General features: G+C 40.7%; 1 protein-coding gene across 8 annotated transcripts in view; it reads right to left on the bottom strand.

Moving 5' to 3' along the window:
- BMPR1B (bone morphogenetic protein receptor type 1B) overlaps positions 1-24636 on the bottom strand; it is a 235325-nt gene that overhangs the window by 7159 nt on the left and 203530 nt on the right. For all 8 annotated transcript variants that reach the window (XM_058838515.1, XM_058838508.1, XM_058838507.1 and 5 more), the window contains 8 exons: positions 17799-17901; positions 16713-16815; positions 10551-10647; positions 9604-9742; positions 4814-5006; positions 4077-4374; positions 1604-1779; positions 213-343 (listed from right to left, as the gene is read on the bottom strand). In XM_058838515.1, the coding sequence (XP_058694498.1) occupies positions 213-343; positions 1604-1779; positions 4077-4374; positions 4814-5006; positions 9604-9742; positions 10551-10647; positions 16713-16815; positions 17799-17901 (1240 nt within the window). The remainder of the gene's footprint in view (positions 1-212; positions 344-1603; positions 1780-4076; positions 4375-4813; positions 5007-9603; positions 9743-10550; positions 10648-16712; positions 16816-17798; positions 17902-24636) is intronic.

Raw genomic sequence — 24636 nt, 5'->3', positions numbered from 1 at the left:
GGAGGTTGGTTTTTTTCCCCTCACATTCACAAATCTCATGCTACCTAAATCTTTCATCTCCCCGCAGAATATTCATCTACATGCTGCTATTCCCAAATGGCAGCACCAGTGGTAAATAGCCTCCTCCCTCAAAATGATGCAGAATTGGGTCAATCTCACTCACTAGCTCTGATTAAAAGCACAGACTGCATGTTAAGAGGGATGATAGGTACCTCATCACTGCTCCATCTGTTGGGAAACGAGGGGCGTAGTCTCTTGATGCACACGATCTCCCGCATGTCCTCGTAGGAGGGGTCGCTGGGCACCAGGTCATGGTATGGAAGCTGGTATTCCTCCACTATTCCTGAAAGAAGCAATTAGTTGCCTGTCACTTGCAGAAAAAATGTTCCACTCTCCTCTTCCCCTTTCATTTTATAACAGATTGACCATACTGCCTAACAGTTGGGTGTACTTCCCTTAAAAAGGACTTGCCTGCGCTAGAAGTTTATTCCACAGACAAATTCCAGTGTAACCATTGCTGTGTAAAGACTGGCTAGGTATTTTAATTAATTACACTTAATCAAAGTGTAGTGACTTGCCAAGTGAGACAGTTTCTACCACTGCTGCCCAGTTCAGCAATCTCCCAGTAAGTTCTCACAGAAAGAGCTATTAGCATAGGGTCTGTATCAGAGTAATTTGAGAGAGAATCTACCTAAAGTTATGTCTCCTTCTTATCAGTGGACCTGGAAAATACTAAAGGGCACTTCTGAGCCTCTTCAGAACACGGCAAGATACCATTCTTTGTGCATAGTAACAGTGACAAAAATATTACACATTTCACCTCACAACATTGCAATACACGTCACCAGCTTTTAAACATGGGGATTCTGCTGCTCACTGACAACATTCAGCTGAATGCTCTAGGGTGAGCATTCAGCACAATCCTGCAGGATTTAAAGACCCTTAAAGGTATGCTGAAGGTAGCAGAGACCCAAGAGAGACATGCTCTATTCTTACTACCAAACTGGCACAGAACTGCTACCAAGTCATTTCTGTGCATTTAACTTTCTCAGTGGGAAAAGAGAGGTAACAACACCCATCACCTCTGCACTGCACTGACCTCTACATGCAGGAAGAGCATGGTATGACAGTGATGTCGCAAGTGCCACCTCCCTCCAGTGTTCTGCTACTTGTCTCGTAAACAGATTATTTATTTCAAAGAGTAGCACAGCAAACCCCAAACTGTTCGTCCTCCTCCTTCCATTTAACTCTTAACTAAATTAAGAAGTCACTGTTTTCTTTCTGCTAAATTAGCTGAACACCCCTAGTCCAGCAGAAACACGATGCCTTTAGAAAAGGTCCTAAAATGAGTTCCACACTTCCTCAGTGCAGGCATCCACTACCTTCAAACAAGCCATTAAAATACAAGATAATCTCTGCTGTTGAAATAACAATGACTGATGCTTTAAAATAAGTTTCAACAAGAGAACAGATATTAAGAGAGTTACCTGTATGGTTTACCCACGTTTGCTTATTACTGTAAAAACAATTACCCAGAGAAGAAGGTGTAGTGGAAGGTTCAAGGTTCACTGACACAATTAAAAGTGATCTCCCAGCTCTTTACCTCCTGAAACACATCTCCTTGCTATCTCCCAAAGGATGAGTCCAAAACTGTACATATCAGCCATGATGTAGGACTGAAAGTGACTTCTATTCAAGCTTTCATCCAGCACCTCAGGAGGCATATAACGTTTTGTTCCTACACGGGTATTTGGAGGGATGTCTACCTCATTTGTATCACTAAAAGAAAAAGAAGGAAAGAAAAGGGCATCAAACATACAGTAAAGTGGCTTGAAAAGAAAGCAATTTAGGTGGAAGAAGTAGTAAATCCACCCCACATCCACTATCAAACAAGGTCGAAAGTAATGCATAATCTGAATGGAACAATTCTTGCAAGAAAAGACTCCTAGTGTGAAGGCAACCCTCCTATAAAGGACGACCTGCCTGAGGCTATGTTAAGCATTCAAATGCAGAAGCACAATGGAGATAAGACTCAACAGGGATGCTGTAACATTTGTGAGATTTCATTAGCATTAGCCCAAGCTCTAATGTTAGTGATAACAATCAAATCCTCATTAAACGCTGTTTTCTTAACATACTCCACCACCTAATGCTTCAGTCTCAGCAATTAAGGGGGGACACTAAGTAGCTGAGGCAGTATCTCTTAGCTGTAGCAAATCAAATCTGCAAGGAAGATGAATCTGTTATTTTTTGCAAGCATTATGTTTGATCCCTCCCAACCTTTACACATCAAGATATGCAGACACAGAGAGATAAATGCATAAAAGCATCTAAGCAAATGTGTTACACCTCACACATTGACCAGGAAGAGACGACATACAGGAAAAAAATTCCCATTAGTTATGTGAATGGATTCTTGTTTTTCTTATTAACTCAGATTCAGCTACATCAGTTTCAATATAGTTAAAAGTCAATATATGTGGCATATATTCTGGTTTATTTTCCTTTCCTCACCTTCAAAATGTATGTATTTTAAATATGATGGATACAACAGAAGTTCACAGAATAATTATATTTCAGTAGCTTTCTTCATGTACAGCAATTGTTTTTTCACCTACTGATATGAAGAAAATCTGAGTCTGTGGTACAAACAGTCACATACACAGTCATTAAATCACACACATGCTGGTGGCACACACTGTACACCTCCAAGAATGTAACATAAATCCAGTGACCTGCACTGTCTTGCAATATTTCAAATGAAATGGGAACACAAAGAACTTTACTAGAATCATTAGCTTCAGCAGAGCACACCCCTTCCAACTATTTTCTGTTCCCTGTTGTTGCGTGAGAAATGCTGTCTGAGGAAGGATTTGGTATGAAAACAAGCCAAGTACATAACGTAAATTCCATCTGGAGTGTGAAAAATTTGTATTTCACCTTCTTTTGTAACAGCACTTGGTAATTCCTAGCTCTTCTTCATTCACAGCTAAGCAGTGTGCTGCTCTGTATTTGCCAGGCAAAGTACACCTGCAAAGGGTAAATTTCTTCCCTGAAACTTTTTAATAGTGTATTTTCAAGCTGTTGCTTTCTAGGCCTCTGTTCCTCAAAGTGAAAATATTCCTTTCTTGTCTCCTAAAGAAAGGTCAGGCTCATAAAGGAAATGCCTCACCAAGGAATCTGGTAGGTAAGTGAATGGTAAGAACACATAAGAACTGCCTTTCCTTTCACTCGGAATAATTTCAGTTCAACATTCGTACTGAATTCCTAAATTTCTTAATACTCCTGGGAGCGCACAATTTCAAAGCTGACCTCCAAAAGGGAAACCTTCAGTCTATGTATTCTGGACACATTTCTGTGTACAGAAAAATCAGAAACTTTGGAACACACATCTCCACCACCAGGACCACCGCTGAGAGCTCAAGCTCCTTTTGAACAGAGCTGTCAGAGAGCAGTGTCTCCTTATGAATCCCAGGAGTGAGTAAGTTCTACTTGTCTGCTCTTTCTAAGTTGTTTAAACACATAACCATTTTTTTAAAATCAAATTTAAAAGCCATTTCAAAAATCAAATCTGTACTTCGGCAATTTGATTTGTAGGAAATGAAACAAAAGACAGCCCAAATGGGGTCCTTTTCAATAAATCCCAGTTAGTAACTCGTGCAAATTCTTAGTACTTTTCTCCCTAAGTTGAGAGTGAATTTTCATGGGATCAGACAAGCTGAATGCTTCCCTGACAAGCTCAGTGATGTGACTTCTACCTGTCAGTGCTACATCCTTTCACTGTGTGCCAGCAATCCTGGGGAAGCTATAGAGGATGGAGTGATGAAAACTGAACCTTTATGCAAATGCAGCTAATGTGCTCAATTAATCAAAAAGTGACTGTTTATACACCTGCATGAGGTGTTGACATGACATTCTCCCCCACACAGGTAACCTCACACACAGATGAGCAGAGCCCACACGGTGTGCACACACACTGCAGGCGCTTCCTCACACGTCCACACTCAGTCACCAACGAAGGAAACTTTTGCACCTGATTTATTAATTTCTCCTCAGCCCCCTCACTTGCCACTCACCTGATAAATTTTACAGCCAAGCCCAAATCTGCTATACAGCAGGTGCCATTCTTTTTCACCAGGATATTCTTACTCTTTAGGTCACGATGGGCAATAGCAGGCTTGCCCTGAGTACTGAAGATCTCAGTGTGCAGGTGGCACAAGCCACTGACAGAGGAGTAAGCCAGCTTGAGCATGGCTTTTGTGTCCAAGGTAGTAGATTTCAGATAATCATAGAGTGAGCCGTTCTCATGGTAGTCAGTGATAAGATACAGCTGGGTCCAAGAGCCTGTACCTTTAATATCTGCAGCAATGAACCCTTCAAAAAGAAAAAAATATATTTCCAAATTAATATTTCTCATGGGTTTTTTTTTGACTGCTCAGAACTCTGGACTGTCATCCATTTCAGTAGTTTTGTTTTAATAACAGATTTAATTCCTTTCATCTTACTTCCATGCAACTGCACCTCACCTCTAGCCTTTAATGTACCTTCAGAAGCCCAGAAATGGATATACTGATGGCTGAAACAGACATGTTGTGTTTGGAATAACAACCCCCAAACCCCATTGTTTTTTTAACTTTTATTTATTTTTCAGTAATCCTTTCAACAACTTTCCTTTGCAAATCACTGGGTGGCTAATTGCAAAGCACAGAAGGAAACAAAGCACATCGGAAAGGACATCAGATAACAGCAAATACAAAATTGCTAATCTTAAAAACCTGTTCACTATCAAATAATTCTCTTTCACTTCACTCACCAAGAATATTTTCATGTCTCATCAGGACAGTCTGGTAGATTTCTGTTTCTCTGAACCAGCTGGCCTCCTCTGTAGTAAAAAACACTTTCACTGCTACCTTTTCGCCACGCCACTTTCCCATCCAGACTTCTCCATAGCGACCTTTTCCAATCTGCTTCACCATTTGAATCTGCTTTGCGATGGTCCTTTGAACCTGTGAAATGCCAAGGCAGATCTTACACCTTGCTCAGTGGGAATCTCCACATTCACCTCCCTCCTCCTGTGTCTTCCTCCCACACATCCAGCCAGAAGAGAGTGGAATATGCAGCCATCGTGGCACGGATTTCAGCAGCCCTCCACAATTGCAGACACTTCCTGCCCTCTCCAGGACACGCTGCTGCTGAGGACATCCCCACCACTACACTACAGAGAAGCCTCTCTGTGCATACTCAAGATATACTGTGGTCTCTCTAGAAACTCCACCAGCAGTGTAAAGGAAATGTTTGTCCCTGTACCCTGATTTTTCTTATTTTTCTCCGGGATGTAGTGCTTGGTGGATTTTTTTTTGTTATTTTTGGAAAAGTTTTGACAGAAAACACTTCTGGTCATGTCAATGCAGTCCAAATTCCAAGGGGACATTTGCTGTTTGGAAACTCAGCCACTACTTACAGAGTTAAAATACAGGTGTCTACATTGATTTTAATAATCATAATTAGATATTAATAAAAAGGAATTTCTCCCCCAAAATACTTGAAAGAACAGTTTTCCAGCGCCTGTGCCAGCTTTGTCAGCAGCTGTACTGAGCTAAGGCTAAAATCATGGGTATTGCAAGATCAATGTCCACAGCAGCACTGCAGAGCTGCTCTTCATGACAGGCTGCCTCTACATTTAACAAGCTTTTACAGCCACAAAAAATCCTGGACAAATGGAGACTAATAATCTCATCAGATTCGAGCATGTCTGCAGATCATGTCTTTCTAGAAGTTCACAAATAAAAATGCGAGTGGATGCTGCAACACAACTCGCTGGTGTTGGTGGCTGACTCTGGCTCCCCCTAATAAAACAGGAGACTCAAGGTCACCCTCTTGTGCTACAGTGTTCCCAGTTCAATCCACCATTAATGAGGCTTTGCCTGGTAGGACTTGGTAAGATTTTGAAAGAATATCGCTGCCAATGCAAGGAGATTTTCATTTTTCAGCAATTGGCAAAATCTGGACAAGTTCAAATTCACGGTCTCTTGCTCCATTTTGCCACCATCCAGATACAAAGCTCCAGTGTTTTACTGCTGCAAGTGACTGACTGCTCTAACTGAATCCCTATGAAATCATATTCATTTCATGAAGTCCAAAATATTTTTGCAATCTTGGCTGACAGAAATGAGTGAAACTTGATTGTTTAAATCATTTGCTTCCCTTGTTATGCTTGGGAGGTCCAGAGGAAGCTGAGCAGGACTGCCACAACCCCACTGCAGCACGAATGTGTGCTCAAAATATATTAGGTCAGGTCTATCATCATTCATTTTTTAAGTAAACCATTGGTTTTCATATTGGATAATTTTAAGAAGCAAATCATACAGTGGTATTTGTGCAAAGCTATTTCAAATATCCCAGTTTTCTTGTTCTGCCATTTAAACAGAATTCCATTTTTCCAGCCCTGCACTGTATTATTAGATGTTCTAGATGGTAGCTTCAGTGCCATTATTTTTGATTAACATCAGTGAAAGCCAACAATAGAGATTAGCATTAATTTTTTAAATTGATTTATCTTTTATACTCTCATATAGTGATTGAACAATAGTTATATTACATTGGAATTTTGCTGTAACATTTTGTAATGTCATTTTAGCATTGTTCCTTTCTATTTTGCCCATTTTAAAAATGCATCCTGAACAATAATGTAGTTACATGAAGTAACTTAATTTGTGGAAATATATGTAATGGCATCATAAAGTACATGCAATTACAATACTTAATGATGAAAAGTTCCTTATTAGATTACATTAAGAAAATGAAAAACACATTTCTGTTATGGGTTTTCAGGCGGCAGAATACTATGAGAAAGGCCTTAACCTGGTTTCCTCTTGCTAGAACCGGTCAAATGGTTTCCTATGAACAATTTATTTTATTTTAAGGAATTCAGCTTCTTCTTGAATCATAAATCAATTATGATTTCTAAAACAAATAGGTTAATCAAAATTGTTGATTGAACTGATTTCATAAGCATGCTGAATGATGTGCTCCTGTGAGTTTTTTATTTACACTGAGTGGGACTGGGGGTTTCTTATTTCTTTTTAGATCTGTGTATTTTGCTGCTTGAGCTCTGTAAGCAGCCAGGTAAGGTTACATGACCTTTTCTTTTGTCTCCCTGAGTGGAAACAATCCAATTACCAACTATTTCTACTTTCCTGGCATTCAGCTAGACGTGCTCAGCTACTGCAGATGAAAATTTAGACAGACCAACCTTTTTTCAGATTTAATATTTTGAACAGAAAATTCATAACTATGGCTCAGATGCAGTCCCTTGAAAAGTAAAGTTCAAGGGAGGGAAATTATGAAAAAAATGTGTGAGAAGGTAAAAAACAAATTGTAGTTAGGAATCTCTTCAGACAGACCATTTTGCAGCATATGACCTGCAGCAAACTCTTCTGTCAGAGGTACTACAGACAGGTCAGGATAAAGAATGCCTGCTAATTGTCATCACACTGACAAATTCTTGGCTAATATTTGTTTTGGGTTTAATACTTGTAGCCATTAGAATAAACGTTCTACACAGAGGAAAAACATTACTGGTTAGCATAAGGTGACATTTTGCATTAAATTTGCATCTTATTTTCCTGAAATTATAACCCTGGATGTTTCAGTCTTTGCATAAGAAACAAGGTTAAAAATAAGCTCCTGCTTATAATTAAACAAAGACCAGAGCATTACTGCCAGGCACTTCCTACACACTGGTTTCAGGCATGGGCCCAGGGCTATCTCTGCATTTTTGCTGAACTCACAGTGGTTGTAGCTGTCTGGGAAATGCAACAAACACCTATTGCCAAACACAAGATCCATTTTCTTCTTTTCCACTCAAAATCACTACTTATAAAAAAGCGATTTTTTATTTTAAAAAAATGCATTTTTTGTAAGCAAGGGGAGATTGGGGGTGTGTAAGAGTTCCTAGAGGAAAAACACTTGGTCTAGTGGCTGCAAAGTGTCCAAGCTTGAGAGAAGTGGCCTGACAGAGGACTGGATGGTTTCTGCCTCATGGAGCAGTGGCAGAGCTCTGAGAGCTGCTGAGCAATGTCCCAGCTGGGATGTCACCTTGGCCATCACAGCAGCTCAGCAGCAAGAGTTGGCTTTTCCCATCCACTACACAAGCAGACCTGGGGACACCACTGAGACCACAGATCCCTCCTTCAAACTGCTCACTGGGACAGAGGAAGGCACAAAAAACAAGCAGCCATAACTGGCACTGCTCCAGCTTTTTGGCATCATGAGATGAAGGACTGAGCCATGCACTGCTGTGAGGTGCCCCAGGGCACCTGGTACCCACATGGGCTGCTGGAAACACATTCTCTCAGAGAAATACAACCAAGTTCCTTCTATTTGCTCTAAATTATTATATTTTTTGTCATTGGAACAAATGAAGACAAAGACCTTGATGTGGCAGGTGTTATGGAAAAAAAAAATCCAAAGAAACACACAAAACAAAAAACAAACAAAAAATCTCAAAAACAAAACCGACCAACCCCAAAGAAAAAAAACAAAGAATACCTCGCAATTAAATCAACTGGAAACTCATTAGGAATGGTCCTAAACTCCACACAAGATCTCTCCCTTTCCATGGGTGTTAGAAGGACACTGCTATGGGATAAAGCCGAGAGCAAACCCAGCCTGTTGCTTTATTTTTAAGGAAATATAAAACTTTCCATTTAATGTCCTCTTTAGGGTGTTTAAAAAATACGTGTGGGCAAAAACCAGACAGATAGTACATGGTTCTTGGAAACTGGAAAACACAGTAGTAGCATCACTACAAACTAATAGGTTTGGAAGACCTATTATGAGGGATGTATCCATTCTGAAAAATGAAAATGAAATCTATTCTGATTTCTAAGAGGCACTTATTTTAAATAAGTAACCTAGCATTTTTACCAATTCTTTTCCACCAGTGATGATCCCCAGAAACAAAACCCCCTGGTGAACAGAACTATATTGCCACAGAACATTCTTCCTTTTCAGCAGGCTTAGTAATTCTGGAGTCTGTTCTGAAATAATCACAAACTCCATCCCTGTGCCTTTAACCTTTGAGATTGCCATAATACAAAGAAAAAAAAAAATCCCCCTTGACTTCTGAATGCAAAGTGAAGCCTACAAATAAAAAGGTTCCAAGTTTGACAAGTTACAGTTCCCTTCAGAAAAGATGCGTCAGTGTTTGAGACTGATGTGCATGTGTGTGTGCTGCACATACAAAGGAAGAAAACAAGATCAGTGTGCGAGGTGCTGTCCTGAACACTGGAGTAAATCCTGATGCACTTCCATGAGCTCTCTTAGCTTTTACTTGCCCTATGGTGTCTAAAATAAGAAATTAACTGAGGTAGAAAAGCAGTAGTAGAAAACCTTTTTTGGCTTAGTTCGCATAAAAAAAGTCCTGTGCTTCTAAAGCAGCTGTTCTCCAGTTTAAATCCTTGTCATTTCTGGTAGAGAAAAAAACCCAAAAAAACCTAAAACAACAACTGAGGATATGTAAATGGATTTTTTGTGCCTCTTCTACCTCTACACATTTTTTTTGCCTTTGAAATGTGCATTAAAATAGTATTGCTTCCTTACCAGGAGAGGGAGCCCGGAACCGCTCCCTGAGCTCTGGGACTGCTCGATCAAATCCTTCAGGGACTCTCCAGGGGGAATGTAGGTCTCATCCTGCTCCAGACCGATGCTGTAGTGGGGCCTCGTCTCTTGGCGTTTGTATCTGACGTTTTACACGAAAAACAAGTGGGTTTTGAATACAATGAACACAAGTGCAATGAATAATGCACGTGTCCTTCACATTTCCTTCATTTATAGTCTAACAGCTTTCTCTGCTTCCCTGAGGAATACACTGGACTCACGGGCCAAAATTTTTCATTTTATTTTTAGCAACTGTGTTCCGCATTAAAATTCTAAGTATAACACTCAAAGGCCATGCAGTCTGGGGTGAATTTGCAAAGCAACCAAATGTTTTCCTTTCAGAAACTTAAATATGTCTAAAACACTGACCAATTAAGTAACTTTATTTTACTGTCTGCAGTGCATTTCTAGGAGCCAGAGGAGGTAAGGTCATGGAATCTGGGGATATGTAAAAAATGTGCCAAATTATTAAAATGTAATGTATGTAGATTATGATAACATTCTAAACACATTTACTGACCTTCCAGTATCATCATATTTTTTATGATAAGCTCTTTATCACATAAACAAATTTTAAAGTCTTAGATATAGTTCCCTTATAAAAATTTCCCTATAGAATTTGTCCTTTAGCCTTCTCAGTAAAGAATAATCTGTGCTTCTACCTGAATGGCATTTTAGGATGTTGAGTGAAAGATTCTGTATTAAATACATTACACAGGTATACCTGTGAATAGCATTAATAAACTACACATTATTTTTCCTCATGATAAAATTACAGTTTCTCATTTCTTTTCTTTAAGGTCACTTTTATTTCTTTCTAATTTTTAAATATATAAAAAGGTGAATGTTGGGAGAAATATTAACAAGCTGCCAAAATATTCCTTATTTACCTGAGGTAGCAGAGTATGATGAAAAGCACCAGCAGGATGCTGCAAACAGTCACAGAAATCAGCAGGGCCTTGTGGTGAATGTTTCCTTCAGCAAAGTCTGGGGTTAAAAAATGAGAAAGGAGGAAAGTTTAGAAAGGGAGATGGTATGAAGTCAATGTCGGAAGCGCACTGAGCACAATGATCATTTCCACTCTTTTCTCATAATTCCTGTACAGGATACCCCAGGATTCCGCAGACATTTCATGGGCTTCCTCTTTGACCCTCACTGACCAGGACAGAACTGACACTTCCAAAAGCCTATTTGGTTTTTCAGTCCTCACTCAGGCAAAACATTGTCTTGATTTGCAATTCCTTGTTTGTCTCTTAATGAAAAATCAACCAAGACCTGTAGCTCTACATCTTAACCTGAGTGATCAGCTAGGGCATGCAAAAATTACTGCCTTTTTTAAACACTCAGATTAAGTAGCATCCTGTTGAGTAGTTAATACAGTAAAACAAACAAACAAACCCCAACCAACACCAAACTGCATTTATCCTAGAAGGGAAGATGTGGAAGACCATTTAACCTCAAGAAGGCAGGCATGAGAGGCCTTGAAAGTGGATTTCCATCATTACAGAAGAATTTGTCTCTTAGATCCTGTTTTAAACACCTGAGCAGGAATTTCTTTCTTCATTAACTCTATAGCAGCCCTGTGTGCAAGCAAGGCCTTCCTGTGCTAGTGGGCAGAACTAGCTTTTCAGCAGCTCTTCTATAAAACACTTTGAAAATAAAACATGTCAAGTAACTTGTAGAAAATGCTGTTGCATAAAAAGTATTAAAATGTTTCAGGCAACCTTTGTATGGAAGACTCATACGCTCCTTTAAAGTGTAATATTAATCTTCAAATTTGTACTCTAAGCTCAGGCAAGCAAGTCTGACCTTCATGCATGCTTTTCTGCTGAAAAACAAAGACATCAGCTCTATTCTTTTTAACCTCCTCTGCCACCCAAACTCTCAAAATTATTGTATTCTGGCATGTGCATACACAAACCACCCTTCCAGTAATGGGATAATGCAAATGAGGGCCATGTTTTCGGAAGCTCTTCCAGCCTTGCTATCTTGCATCCTTCACTCCAATGCCCGACACATCGAAGAATGCAAGAAATCCATCCTTATTGACTGGTCCAGGGAACGATGTTATTATGTTTCAGATTTACAAGGGTAATGAGACCAGGAGATTCCTAAGGGACTCTTAGTTTACTCTCAGACTCTTTTATTTTAAAGTATTCTAGTTTCTCTTTTTTGTTTTTGTTTTGTTGGTTTTTTTTGTCCCAAACAATTTCTTTCCTTCCCTTTTCTGCTACAAACAAGGATTACCTACCAGCACACCACCTGATCACACTGGTCATGTTTTAACCTGCCATTACCTGCTCTGGGAGCACTGACAATGTAAACATTCAGGACATGGCTGATGCCTTTGAAAGGGGACCCTGACACAATGTCTATCAGGAAAACACTTGAACCCATCCTTCTGCCTGGCACAGCAGATTTATCCCTGGCCTGCCACTCCAAGTGGGCTGTGGGTTGAAACCAAGAGCCCGCTGGGGAATCCAGAGCTCTCGTGAAACTGATGGCAGCTGGGCAGGGCTGAGGGCTCTGGTTTGTGCTTTGTAAGCAGCCTGTGGCAGCCACCACCTCCCTCTAAAATGTGTGGGTATTAACAGTTTCAGATGTCGAGGCCCATCAGATGAGTAAGAGGAGCACAGAGACCATCAAGCAGCATTCTGTACCTGGGAGAAACCCGGATAACCACCCACAGCAAGGGCTCTCCAACTTCACAGAGATGGAACATGATGGAAGCTGGGCTTCTGTGCTTAGCAGTAATGAAAGCTGATGTCAGACACAGAGGGAACAACTCAGATCTTATAGCTGTGTCTGCTAGATGTTAAAGCCATGGAAATCTGTGCCTTTTTGCAGACACAGTATTGCCCATGAAGTTGTTCATGCTGTCTGTGTGTGCAGGAGTATGTACATTTGGAGAAGGATGATAAACATGCTGAAATCTTGAATCAAATTCCCATGATTTTTAGGGTTTAAGTGATCCAAACCTTATGCGCAATGTTTCTAATGGGCTTCTGCCATTCAGAAAAGTAAATAAATGCAGTTTAGTTTTCCTAGAGGCCAGAAGGCATTTTGGCAGTGCTGTACAGTTCTCAGATGAACTTTGGGCTTCAACACTGCAAAATTCTTTGGGTACCCAAATGCAATTGGGTGAAGTAAATGTAAGGAAAGCATGAAAGACATAAAGGAAAGTGTCCTGGTCTCCTTACTGGGAGCAGCTGACAAGCCTTTGACCAGGTGCAGAGCTGACCCTCTTGTGGTGGCTGGTGTCCCCCATGCCTAGAGTGGCACAAACTCAGCAGTGGCTCCCTGTGCACAGCACAGGCGTGCAACTGGCTCTCACAGGAGGGGAGATTTAGTTCCATATGCCTTTCTATTTATTTGCCTATTTTAGAGGCAATACTGATGGTAAGTGGGCTATTGTCCCACCTTTCATACACTTCCTGCGTTTTTAAACCATTCTGGCAGGATTTCATTTGCTTGCTAACTTGAGGACTTCATGAACCTGCTGGTGTGTGTGTGGACAGCACAAAATTAAATGCAAGCCCCCATCCTTACACCAGCAATGCCTGTTTGTTCTGCTGCACTAAGCCAGGCTGGATTTCTTGTCCTGCTCCTCCAGCCCAGGCTGTTCCCCACAGAGCAGCAGGACAAACCTCCCCTCTCCCTGCACTATTTGACCAGGAGGAGGGATGGGGCAGCTCAGCTGTGAGTCTGCCTAGAGACCTGCTTGTGGGCTCTGAGGTGAACACTGTGGTGGGTCCCGGTCAGTGCCAGTTTACATGATGGAGCTACTCTGTCCTTTAAGAAGTCCAGTGCTGTGCTTTCTACTGCTGTGTTACTTGGAGCTGCAAGGTGCCAAGCAGCAGGGTTACGAGAATAAGCAGCAGCTTCCACGGAGGCAGCAGTGAACGATTACTGGGAGCACGGTGTGGGAAGTGCAAAACAAACACCCAGCAGGTTTGGGAAGCCTCTTCACATACCTTGGCTGGCTGGTAACAGTGAAGCCCAGCAAACACCACATTAACAGCTCCATGCTGTAAGGAAAAGAGTGGTGCAGGCTGCTGTCAGCAGGGAGCTCGGTGAGACCAAGCTGCCTCTCTGTTACTCTCCTGCAATTTCCCCCTCCTCCACCACTCGTTTCACTCACTGTCATCAGCGGGACCATGCTGAGGAGTGCATTGAAAATGCCACCCAGAAGGTTCAGAAGTCAGCATATCAAAGAGAGAGGAGGTTCTCCTCCCACCCCAGGTCCCTCCAGTTCAGAATGCTACAGTTATCCAAGTAAAAACGGCAGTGAAATCCGAGGCGTGGAGACTGTGTGCACACATCAAACCCCATCATTCCTCCAATCATTCCCTTGCCCATTCATCACTGGCTATACAGGCAGGGAGCCAGACATGGTGGCACCACCACTTCTGCTTATATAGGCTCTAAATCAGTAAAGACATATTTCTCCTTTTGACTGGTCTCAGCCTGTGCTTTCGCTGGGATTTCCAGGAATATCTTTTATTGTTTAAAGCAGAGGTGTTATATCAGACCCAATTATGATTTTCATTTCCTTAATATGACAGATGTATAGCTGGCACAAGGATTTAATGGTTTCTCTGGGATATTTTATCCTGCTAGCTCTAAACCAAGATGAGCTCAAAACTCAGGCTTAGCTGTTGTTTCTTCCATCTTACTTAACAAGTCTTGCTTTGACCAGTGCTAATTTTTCTAGCTCTTACTTTCATGTATGCGGTGCTCCTTTCTTTCCAGGGGGGAGAGAAGAAGGATAGGGTGTGGCATAAATCTTGCCTTGCAGCACATGCCAGGCCTCGAAAAGCACTGAGAGAAGACAAGTCACTTGCCTTTGTAGCTGTTACCTTGGTGCATGGGTCAGTTTTCAGTTCAACAGCCTCTGACCTGCAGCTGCAAGCTCTCCCTAGACTTTGGTTCCCATGAGCTATCACCTCAGACGCAAGAAGCCAAATTTCTGTTTGTTTTTTAGATGCTGAGGAGCATACCCTGAAGGCCAGAAAGTAATTCCAAGAAGCTTGTTTCTAAGCTCACCTCTCTTTCTCAGTACTTACCGTTTATGTTAAATTTGATATACAATTCTAACATTACGCAGGCAATCACAGCCTAATCTAAATGCTTCCACAGTAGAAACAATGATCACAGCCACAGTACTGGGCACAGGCAGTAGCATGTATTTGTGCACAGTATTTGTACTTATTTGCAGTGAGGGTCTGTGGTTCAAACTATGGCTTTTTTTTTTTTTTCTGAGGTTTCATACTAGGATACAGCAGCAACAAATTAAAACAGGCCTGGTACCAAGAAGGACATATTAACTTAAGGCTTTAGTAAAGGTGATGATTTCAGCCTTGTTCAGCCGCTTTTATTGAAGCAGTTCCTGAAATGTATTTCCACAAAACAGTCAGGATGCTGGTAGTTTGAGAGCTTATTTTAAAAAAACATTTAAAAAAATATAATCTTCTGAGCATGCTGAATGACTACATCACCTTTTGTCTGTCATGCTAAATAGTCAACTCTGCAACACAGAACAGCTGGAACCCTGCTCCAGCTTAAAAGTTTTCATTTAAAAAATATTCTCCCTGTTGTTCAATGGGTCTTGCCACCATGGTCCCCAAGCAATACTCTATTTACCCTATATACACACAGAACAAACCCAACATCGATCTAAACAACTTCTGCCACTACCAAAAGCTTAGTTCACTGCTTTCTGTATAAGCAGCAGATAGCATTGCCAAATAACTAAAATCTTAATAAGATGGATGTCTAGTGTTAGGCACTGATTCAGTATTTTTAAGTAGTCCTAATGTAGAATAAACTCAGCCACTAGCAAGAAGAAATCATGGCAGTGTTTTCCAAACTGATATTTAATGAAAGACTAAGTAAGTGTGAACAAATATTGACTGCTTTTTTGGAGATTCTCTCTCAGTCCAAAGAACTTTTTAAAATTAAATAAACCGACAAAGTAGTACATAACTCTTCTGTTGGAAGTCAGAATTTTATGAGGTTTCACTGCCTTAATGCCTTGCTAGTAAACAGTGGAGTATTTACATACTGCTCTCCGAAGGCCTGACTGCAGCCCATCTGTGCAGAATTTCACAGGCCTAAAGGGAACAGCTTACATGACTGAAGGCTTTCTCTGAGCATGCATTTGTGTCAGTATCTGCCATTGGTGAAATTAAGAGTGCATCTGTGCACCGATCTGGATCTTCAACACAGAATGCCGCAAACACAAATTCTTCTGCAACTCCGAACTGACTCCATGCTGACTACCACAATTCCTGCTGAAGCCAAGAGCTTACTATGGATGAATTTACACTTACTTAGGAATGCACTTCTATAAAATGTATTCTGAACACCCAGATAAAAACAGTTCTACCAGCTTTCAGAAAGTGATGTTTAAACAAACAAACAAAAATGCTAAAACATTGCCTCAGCATTAACTAAGTTAGTACATGTCCATTTGCTCTCAAATAATTTTTTTTTTTAAAAAGTGTGTGAGTTCTTACCCTATGTTATATTTTCAGCTACATTTTTCACATAAAAAATACACTTCAGTGAATCATTATTGCCCTAGTGCTGGATGATCAGGTCTTGCAAATAAGAAAAACATACAGACTTGTGTCAACTTGAACTGACCGATTTGTGTGTGGAGTTATGAATGACAATAATGCAGTCACAGGGACTGAAGAGAGGACTCCATTTTATTATCAGGCTAAAAAAACACACAGCAAGAGTCATCCTCTGCCATGACCAGCCTAAGTCTTTGCAATGATCTCTGATAGCTCAGCAGGTCTGCACTAGCATCATGCAACTCTAATGCATCTCGTGTTCACCGTGTGTATGCAACAGAAATAACAGCAAGCATCAGCACCACTCCACACACAACCTACAGGAATGGAGATAAACTCTTTAATGCCATTTATCTATCTAATCACATGCTTTTGGGTAGGGGTGCTTCAGTCTGTGCTCTGTTTTTCCCTAAGGCACAAGGACCAAGAGCAGGAAAAGATCAGCTTAGGACTGGATTTTCTTCCCCTTACCTCGATTCTTCAGCGGTGGCAACGTAGGGTGAAGGTGTCTATTACAGTAATCTTGGCCTGTGCAACATTCAATAGATCTTCTTTGGTGTGGAATAGGAGTGTCCTGCAACAAGCAATTCAGATAGAAAGAAAGTCATTACCTGTGTTGTAAATATCCACTGTCATTCTGGCACTTGAAAGATGTGCTTGCTAGCTGGACTGCAACCTGCTACAGATTTCTAGGATGCATGGATTAAGGATTTCTGCCAACCAGCATATCCAGCAATACTTCAACCAGGTAATTAAGACATTAATTAATTAAGATACTCCTAACTTACTCCTGTTGGTGCCTTAATGCTGCAGAAGGGACTGACTTTCTCTAATAGTGCAAGTCAGAAGTGTGAAAGTCACATACATCCATGAGTTAGACCAAAACAGAGTTAGTACAGATATCCAAAACAGGTTAGTCAGGATAATACAGGAATTGCTGTGTGGACTAATTCAGCTGCAGCGTCTCGTCTCACGGGAAGCTGGATAAAATACCTTCCATTAACCATAATGATTAGATAATTCCTGTACTCATCTGACAACATTTGAGATTAACATGAGGAAAGGCAACCACCTTGGAGGCACCTGGCTCCGTTTTCCACGACCCTTCCATTCCTGCAGTGACACTTTCTGTCAGATGATCAATGTACTTGAAGGGAGTATCTGGCACCAAAAATCCCAAACCCAAGTGCAACTGCATGTAAGACATAGATGTTGCTGCAGTCCATCAAATAATACCCTAACTTTAGTTAGCATGGCCATTTGAGGCGTTAAGAATGCAATTTTATAAATCCAAACTTCCTCTGAGCAGGAATGTTAGTAGTAGCAGCAGTGCCAAAACCAAAGCCCATGAGTTGTTATTAGGAGTAGATATAGTATCATCTTTTGGGGATACAAATGCACTTCCCCCAGTAATCAATGCAGATCAACTATCTGCCAAATGAGCAGAAGTGAGAAACATGGACACAGCAATGTCTGTTGACTGCACATTAATTGAAAACTATCAAAAAGTGTCATGATGCAAGATGCATGTCACTGTGGCAGAAAATGCTTCCTCACCCGACACTGGAAGTCTGAGCCCTCTAATCCAAGGCATCCCTTGGTGACTAAATGTCCACCAGACTCATCTTCTTCTATTATGGTGAAGCAGTAGCCATCGGTGCTGTGGATTGGAAAGAAGAAATCAGGAAAAGGCACTGAAGTAATAAATGTGCTGTTGAATGTTGTCTTAAACTTTGCTCCCTGCCAGGCAAATCTGCCATTCACAAATGGACACACCGAGGCTGCTGTGGACCAGCTCCTGCACACACAAAGGAGCCTCGGAGCTGTGCACTTACCTTTGTGACATTTCACAGCCTAAACCCCGCTAACAAACACCCCAGTTCTCTGCCCGTGGTCATTAGTGCACTGAGACTCTGGAAACCCATGCAACACAAGCTTCAGTGCTACACAAGGTCTGCCCTGGTGCAGGAATAAGGCACTGATATTTGCACCACTGCACAGACCCGAAGAAAGAAACACTTTTGAAATACTAAATGTAAAATACTATCACAAGTGATCTGTGATTCCTGTTTTAACTGTATTATGAACTGCAGCGCTCCTGTGCATGAGTCCTTGAGTCATCATCAACACCTTTCATAGATGTTTACTTGGGTTATAAGGCTGAAGTGATCCAAAATGCTTCCATTTACAGGAATGCGCACCAGGGAGGGAAAGGATACTAACAGATGGCTAGATGGTGCTGGTGATAAATGTCCTTCCTTGATGAAGGTCAGATGCCTGAACGCTATGGAAAGAGGGAGTGGAGGGCATGGAAAGGGTGGCTGCATTTTATTGAGACTGCTCTACATTAAGTTCTCAGCACTCTGAGGGAGATATATAAAGTGTAAGAAACAAAAACTGACTGATTTGCAGGAAGAAGATCCAAAAATAAAGAAAAAACTCTTTAATATAAGGAATTTAAGTCACAGAAAAATAAAATATTCTGTTATTTGCTCAGGAAAATAACACTGACTATTATGTTCAATGAGTATTTTTCAGAAGAGAAGAGAAGAAACAAACTCAGTTAAAACAAGGAAATAAAAAGAAAAAAAGATTAGAAAACTTAAATACAGCAAAAATTCAGATGATTTGCTCCTTACTTGAATGAAACAAGAGTCTAAAGAGCACCAGCAGCAAAGGCAATGAAGATGTAGGAAACAAGAGCCACAGTTACACATTTAAGAGACAAACACAATTTGTAAGTATTAGCTACACAACCGAGAGATGCTGCCTAGGATCACGTCAAATATTTTCTGTGGCATATTTTTATATTAGTGGCGCAGGGTCTAGCCACGGTAAACTTATTATTTCAAATAATAATCTATCATGGGTTACTGACTTCTGGATCTGAAAAGTAACCAACTGCTGTAATGTTACAAATTACTTTCTGGGAGAAGCCAGCAATGACTTCTACCCTTCTTCGACTTTGTACTTAGGAGTGAGGCGAAGGAGACAATAACCCTTCTGGGCAACAACCACCTTGATGTCATTGCTTGGGCTGAAAAGATAGGAACAATAGGATTGCCAAGAGAGACTGTAAGGAATCCATTAGAGTACAATATCATATTAGATTAGATTTTATTTGTTTGCATGGTGCCTTTGATTCAAAGTAATGAGTAAGTTTAACCCAGGGGACAGAGCAATGAAACAATAAATTGCTATCAAGTGAAACACAAAAATGGACTTGACAGCTAATAGGCCCCCACAAAAAAACCCAAAACTCTTGGTTGATGAAACCAAGAAGGAAGGGGAAGTAAAAGTCAAATTGTTTGCAAAAGGGGAAAAACAGAAACAGAAAGTCAGCAGTTTTAATTCTATTTCTCTGACTTGTCATATGGGACTCTGGTTCTTAGCTCACTTCTGAAAATTAAATTCAGAAAATTAAACTCATGCACTCCCTCTAAAAATTTTACTTCAAATTTAAAAAGAAAAAATTAGTTTGGGTAGAGCAAAACAAAGAAGTTATAAAGCTTCAAAAATAAGAATAAATCAAGCTCTTTAAAGACTTTAGAATAATGAAGGAAAAGTGAGAGGAAAAGAAAATAGCATTGCTGAGCAGAATAAACACTGGTATTGCTTGTATCTAGCTCTAAGAAAAATCTAAACAACAAAAAGTTTTCATGCAATATAAGAATTCATGATCTTTTTGAGAATTTCTGAGGTGCTTGGGTGAGAGGGAGAAGGGACTTTTCTGAAAAGAAAGAAGGATCTCCTACCTGCTTCCCCCCTGTCACCCCTGCCCTGCTCTCCTGGTTCACAGGATGTCAGATGGACCACACACTGCAAGGAAAGGGCAGGGCACATCCCTGCTGTTTTATTGATTACCCACCTCACACCTGACTAGGGTAGAAATGAAACTGTTCTTACTAATGCAGCCAGTAAGAAACAAGTCAGAGATGTATGCACAGTCTCAAATTTTATGTTTATTTTGGTGACTACAGAAAGAGAAACATCTGTACATCACTGATACTTGCAAATCAGTATGAAAAACCTATTCTCCACCACCTAGAAAAAAAAAAAAAAAGTATTATAGAACTGCTATTTTCTTAAATTTGCAATGTGAATTCTAATTTTGTGTAATTTGATTCTGCAAATGGTGTGTAAAAAAGGAATTCAATGTGCTTTTACTGGATACATCTGGGTACACATCCAGTAACCTCCTCCACTGAAGCACCATCTTAGTAGAGTAAGAGGAGTGATTAAATTCACTTTGGATGTGATCACTAATAAGCACAGATTTGCTATGTCACATAGTTGCCAAGAGTGAATTCTTACAGCCAAGCCAAATGCCAGGAAAATAAAGGGAGTTAATAGCAAAACATGGACAGACACTGATATAGAAGGCGCTGCTACAATTACGGATTACCACAAAGAAAGCAGGGATCTTAACTCAGACCTTTCCTAAATGTCACAAGAGAGGAACCAAGGCCAGCAGCTTTGCATCTTCTCACACAGATGTCCCCACTGGCCAGCAGCCATTTCTCACAGAAGATGTGATTCCTCAACTACCGAAACCTGCCTGCTGGAGATTTCCCACCCGGCTCTGTGAGTGTGAGACACAGCCAGGGATGGCAATATGTAACTTTGAAAAGCAACATCTTGCCCTCATTCAGTGCCTTTCACAAAGAGACACGTAACTTTCATAACTTGATGAAAACACCCCTTATCTTTAACTTGATTTCAAATGAGTCCATAGAACTATTATTACTTCTTTCCACTCCTCCTATTTATTCTCCTCATTTGGATAACAGAAAGAGCAAGAGCCTCTCTTCACTTCCATCCAAAGCAACATGACAAGTCTCCACACTCTTTTTAAAATGATCAAAAAATTTCCTGTATAAAGGAGGAAATTTAAAAATAAACATAAACATTAAAAATTTGAAAGGTCTAATATTTAAGATCTCACCATAGCTCCTTTATCAGAAAATGTTCAGCTTTTCCCTAAAAATTAAAATTTATTAAAGCAGAAGTTGTCTGAACAGAGTGCTTTGACCATTGTCAGTCTTTATTCTTCTACATACCAAATTACAAAGAAAATTCAATCATATCTGTAGTACAGGAGAATGAAAATAACATCACTCAAATGAGTTGTCACCTTTGGTAATGCTGAAAAAACAAATTAATTATTTTATTGCTTCAGATAACCGAAGATACAGTTGGGCAGAAATACAATCTAGTAGGCAACACATAGGAACTTAAACTTTATCAGCCCAATCTTTAAAACTGTCAGCATTTATTTGTGCATGAAAACAGAGTGCGACAAGGCACCTAATTGGCCTCTGCCTTTACTGCAATCCCATTACAGTCAAAGCCAATTAGATGTAACACCAGGTTTTAAAATATGCAATTAATTATGATTAGACACAACCGTGTGTTCACTTTGAACACAGAAAATTTGAAATGGAACAGTAAAACAAGGTCCTGGTTGCGTTCAAAGCAGCTCTGACCTCCTTTACTAAAAGCCTTTTATGAATTGCACCGATTCTTGGAAAGAAGAATAAAGTTTCAGCATGCAGCAGTCTACCACACCCTTTACAAGCAGAGGATTGTGAGTCTTCTCCAAAGGTTTCACCTGTCAGGGCCTTGGGTGCACCAGTATTTTTCAAATGCCCAGAGTGGCCTCACTTGTGACCCCTCTTTCCCCCTGTACAGAACCCCTGAGCAGCGATACAGGAGTGCCTGTCTCCAGCCATGGGAAGGGCTAATGAAGGAGCTGTCTCTGAATATGTGTTCAAATATTTATGGGGAAATGGGGTCCTGGTGAGTGAGGATATCAGCCTGAGCTCCTGGCCTGGCCCACATTTGCTACACCTTGGCATTAACCCTCCCTTGATGAGCTCACCCTGTAATGGGTCTTCCAAAACCTCACTGTGCTCGCAGACTGCCCCATTTTTTAGAGCACACCCTAACTAGAGGCACAGCTTTTCTGCTTAAATAGAAAAGTATTCTGCCTTTTAAGCTGCAGTGTTATCCTTAGCTCTCTAAAGTATTGTTGGACTTAAACTGCAGAAGTATAAAGAAAGGGAAATTCTGTATAGGAACACAGCATGCTGTTGGAGGATTTGATACCAATGTGGTTAAAAAATACTGGCTTTTAAATTTCTACAAATACAATTATGGAGAGGATTTTAAATGGCCACCAGATGTCCCCATTTTTATATAAACATTCAGACCCCTAGTACTATGAGCTGGATACATACTTTAAAGCTGAATACCTGTGGTAGCAGATAAAAATCTTCATGTGAGATGACAGACTGCTTTTTATGAGAAAATTTTAATGGTGATTGCGATAGGAATAGCAATCCTTTTCTGAGAGTTTTAATTCAAACACAGCTGGAAATACTTTTGCATTGAACTTTCTGAGGTACTTGCTCCTGGGCTCATAAAATGCTTCACTGCTTTAGTAAGAACCCTGATAAGGACAGTGGCTGATGCTCTCCAAAGCCCAAGCCCTGGCTGTGGATGTACTCAGTGAATTTCCTGGGTGTCAGAGCTTTGCCAGGCCCCTGGGTGCCCCAGAACACACTGGCTCGTTCCTGTTGGGCTGGCAGGTCCAAACTCTGAAGGTCCAAGCACAGCCAAAAGCTTAACAGGTTGACAGAGCTGACAACTCTGATTTTGATTTTTAAATTCTTTTTTAAAATATAAAATGCAAAAGGCTTTTAGAGGCTATATCTGAAGCTAGCAGATAATTAATGCAGTAACTTTTAATCTAAAGCAGTCAATTTATTCTTCAGACAAACACTGCAATCGATACTTCTTGTACTTCAAAAAGGGGAAACTTCCTTTATAGTGACACTCAGTGATTCCCTGAGTGCTTTAAAATTGTGCCAACAGTCATTCACACAGGAAAAAAATACCAAAGTTACTGCCTGACTAGCAGGATGATCCCAAAACTCAGGAGAAACTAATAATCACTGCTAACCTGGTTGGCTGTGCTCAAATCTTCTGAGCCTGAGTCGCTATCTAGCCAAATAACCAGATACATAATAACCAGCTAACCAGATGCCTAATAAGCACTCTTTCCCAACAGAAGGCTCAGGATCTTCTTTTCTCTGTAATTCATAATTCCAGCTGTGTAGTAGGGAATTTAAAAAAGGAATCATTACACTAACAGCTAAACAGATGCAGGGAAAACAAGGGGTGTTGAGTCCTTCACACCTCACTGCAGCTCTCGCATGAAGGCAGCGGGAACCATAGCAATGACCACTACCACCAACAGGATTACTGCTGACAAGCCATGAAGGTAGTGCATTTAAATTAATTTATTTTGTTTTATATTACTCCAAACTCCTCAGCCATTTTGCACTTACGCTGTTGCTCACTGGGCAAGTGGCAAGGTGGGAACTGCTCAGGTGACAGCACAGGGCAGGAGAGAGGAGCTGATCTAAAGCAAGTCTCCCAACTGTCCCAGGAACCTCCTCACTGGACAGAAAGGTGATTAATATTTGATGGATAAATTCCAGCTTCAGTTATTATTTTGGTGTCTGAACTGGAAAAAAAATAATTTTGGCAGCAAAGCAGAACATTCAAGCCTGAAGTCTCCAAGGATTATGAAGACAAAAGGGGTTACAATTTTGTGTTTTACTCCCACTTAACTGCCTATCCTTGGGCATTAACACCCAAAAAAAGTTTGACATTTGACCTCGTAAAGGACGCTCTGAAAATAGTTCCTTTGAAGTACTGTAGCAAGGGAAAATGCCCCAGTCCATTCTAACAGGACATTTACTCACAGTTCCATGAAAAATATCTCATGTCAGTGATGCCTACAGAGCGATGTGCAACAGCAGGCCTCCCCAGCTGGGGGACAAACCTTGTTCAGTCACTTCCTTAACATTGATCCCTTTGTGCTTCCTAATTCTCGGATTTAAAAGTCATCTGCAAATTCCCTGTTGCTGCGTGTGTGAGACAGCACATATGAAAGCTGTGGCTCTTGCTGGCAGGAACAGGAAACAGCTGATTCACGCTGCAGGGAAACTGCAAATTGGTATCAGAGTGGGGTTTTATAGCTTTTTAAACTGACTGTCATGTGAGAGCAGTAAGGTCTAACTCCTGGCTGGAGCATGGGCCTGTAGGAAGAGGTTAGAAAGGGAAAATGGTATTTACAGCCGTCACCAAAACTTTATACATTTTAGTAGGAAAACGCAGGCTGAGAAGAATTAAGTCAAGCTGCAAAACCACACTCAAAAATCCAGCAAAGCAATCGATGCCTTCAGCAACCTTAGGCCTTCCCCGTTTAAATTTGAAATAAGCTGCCTAGAAGAGCGGACACAATGTTAGACAACCTCACCTCAAACAGCACTGCACCTCCAGCTGGGCTCACATCTGTGCCCTACTTTGATGCTTCCCTGACTCC

Source organism: Poecile atricapillus, chromosome 4, assembly GCF_030490865.1.
Source record: "Poecile atricapillus isolate bPoeAtr1 chromosome 4, bPoeAtr1.hap1, whole genome shotgun sequence".
Lineage (NCBI taxonomy): Eukaryota > Metazoa > Chordata > Aves > Passeriformes > Paridae > Poecile > Poecile atricapillus.
The sequence above is the reverse complement of the archived record's forward strand: the minus strand, read 5'-3'. Positions and strand labels throughout refer to the sequence as shown.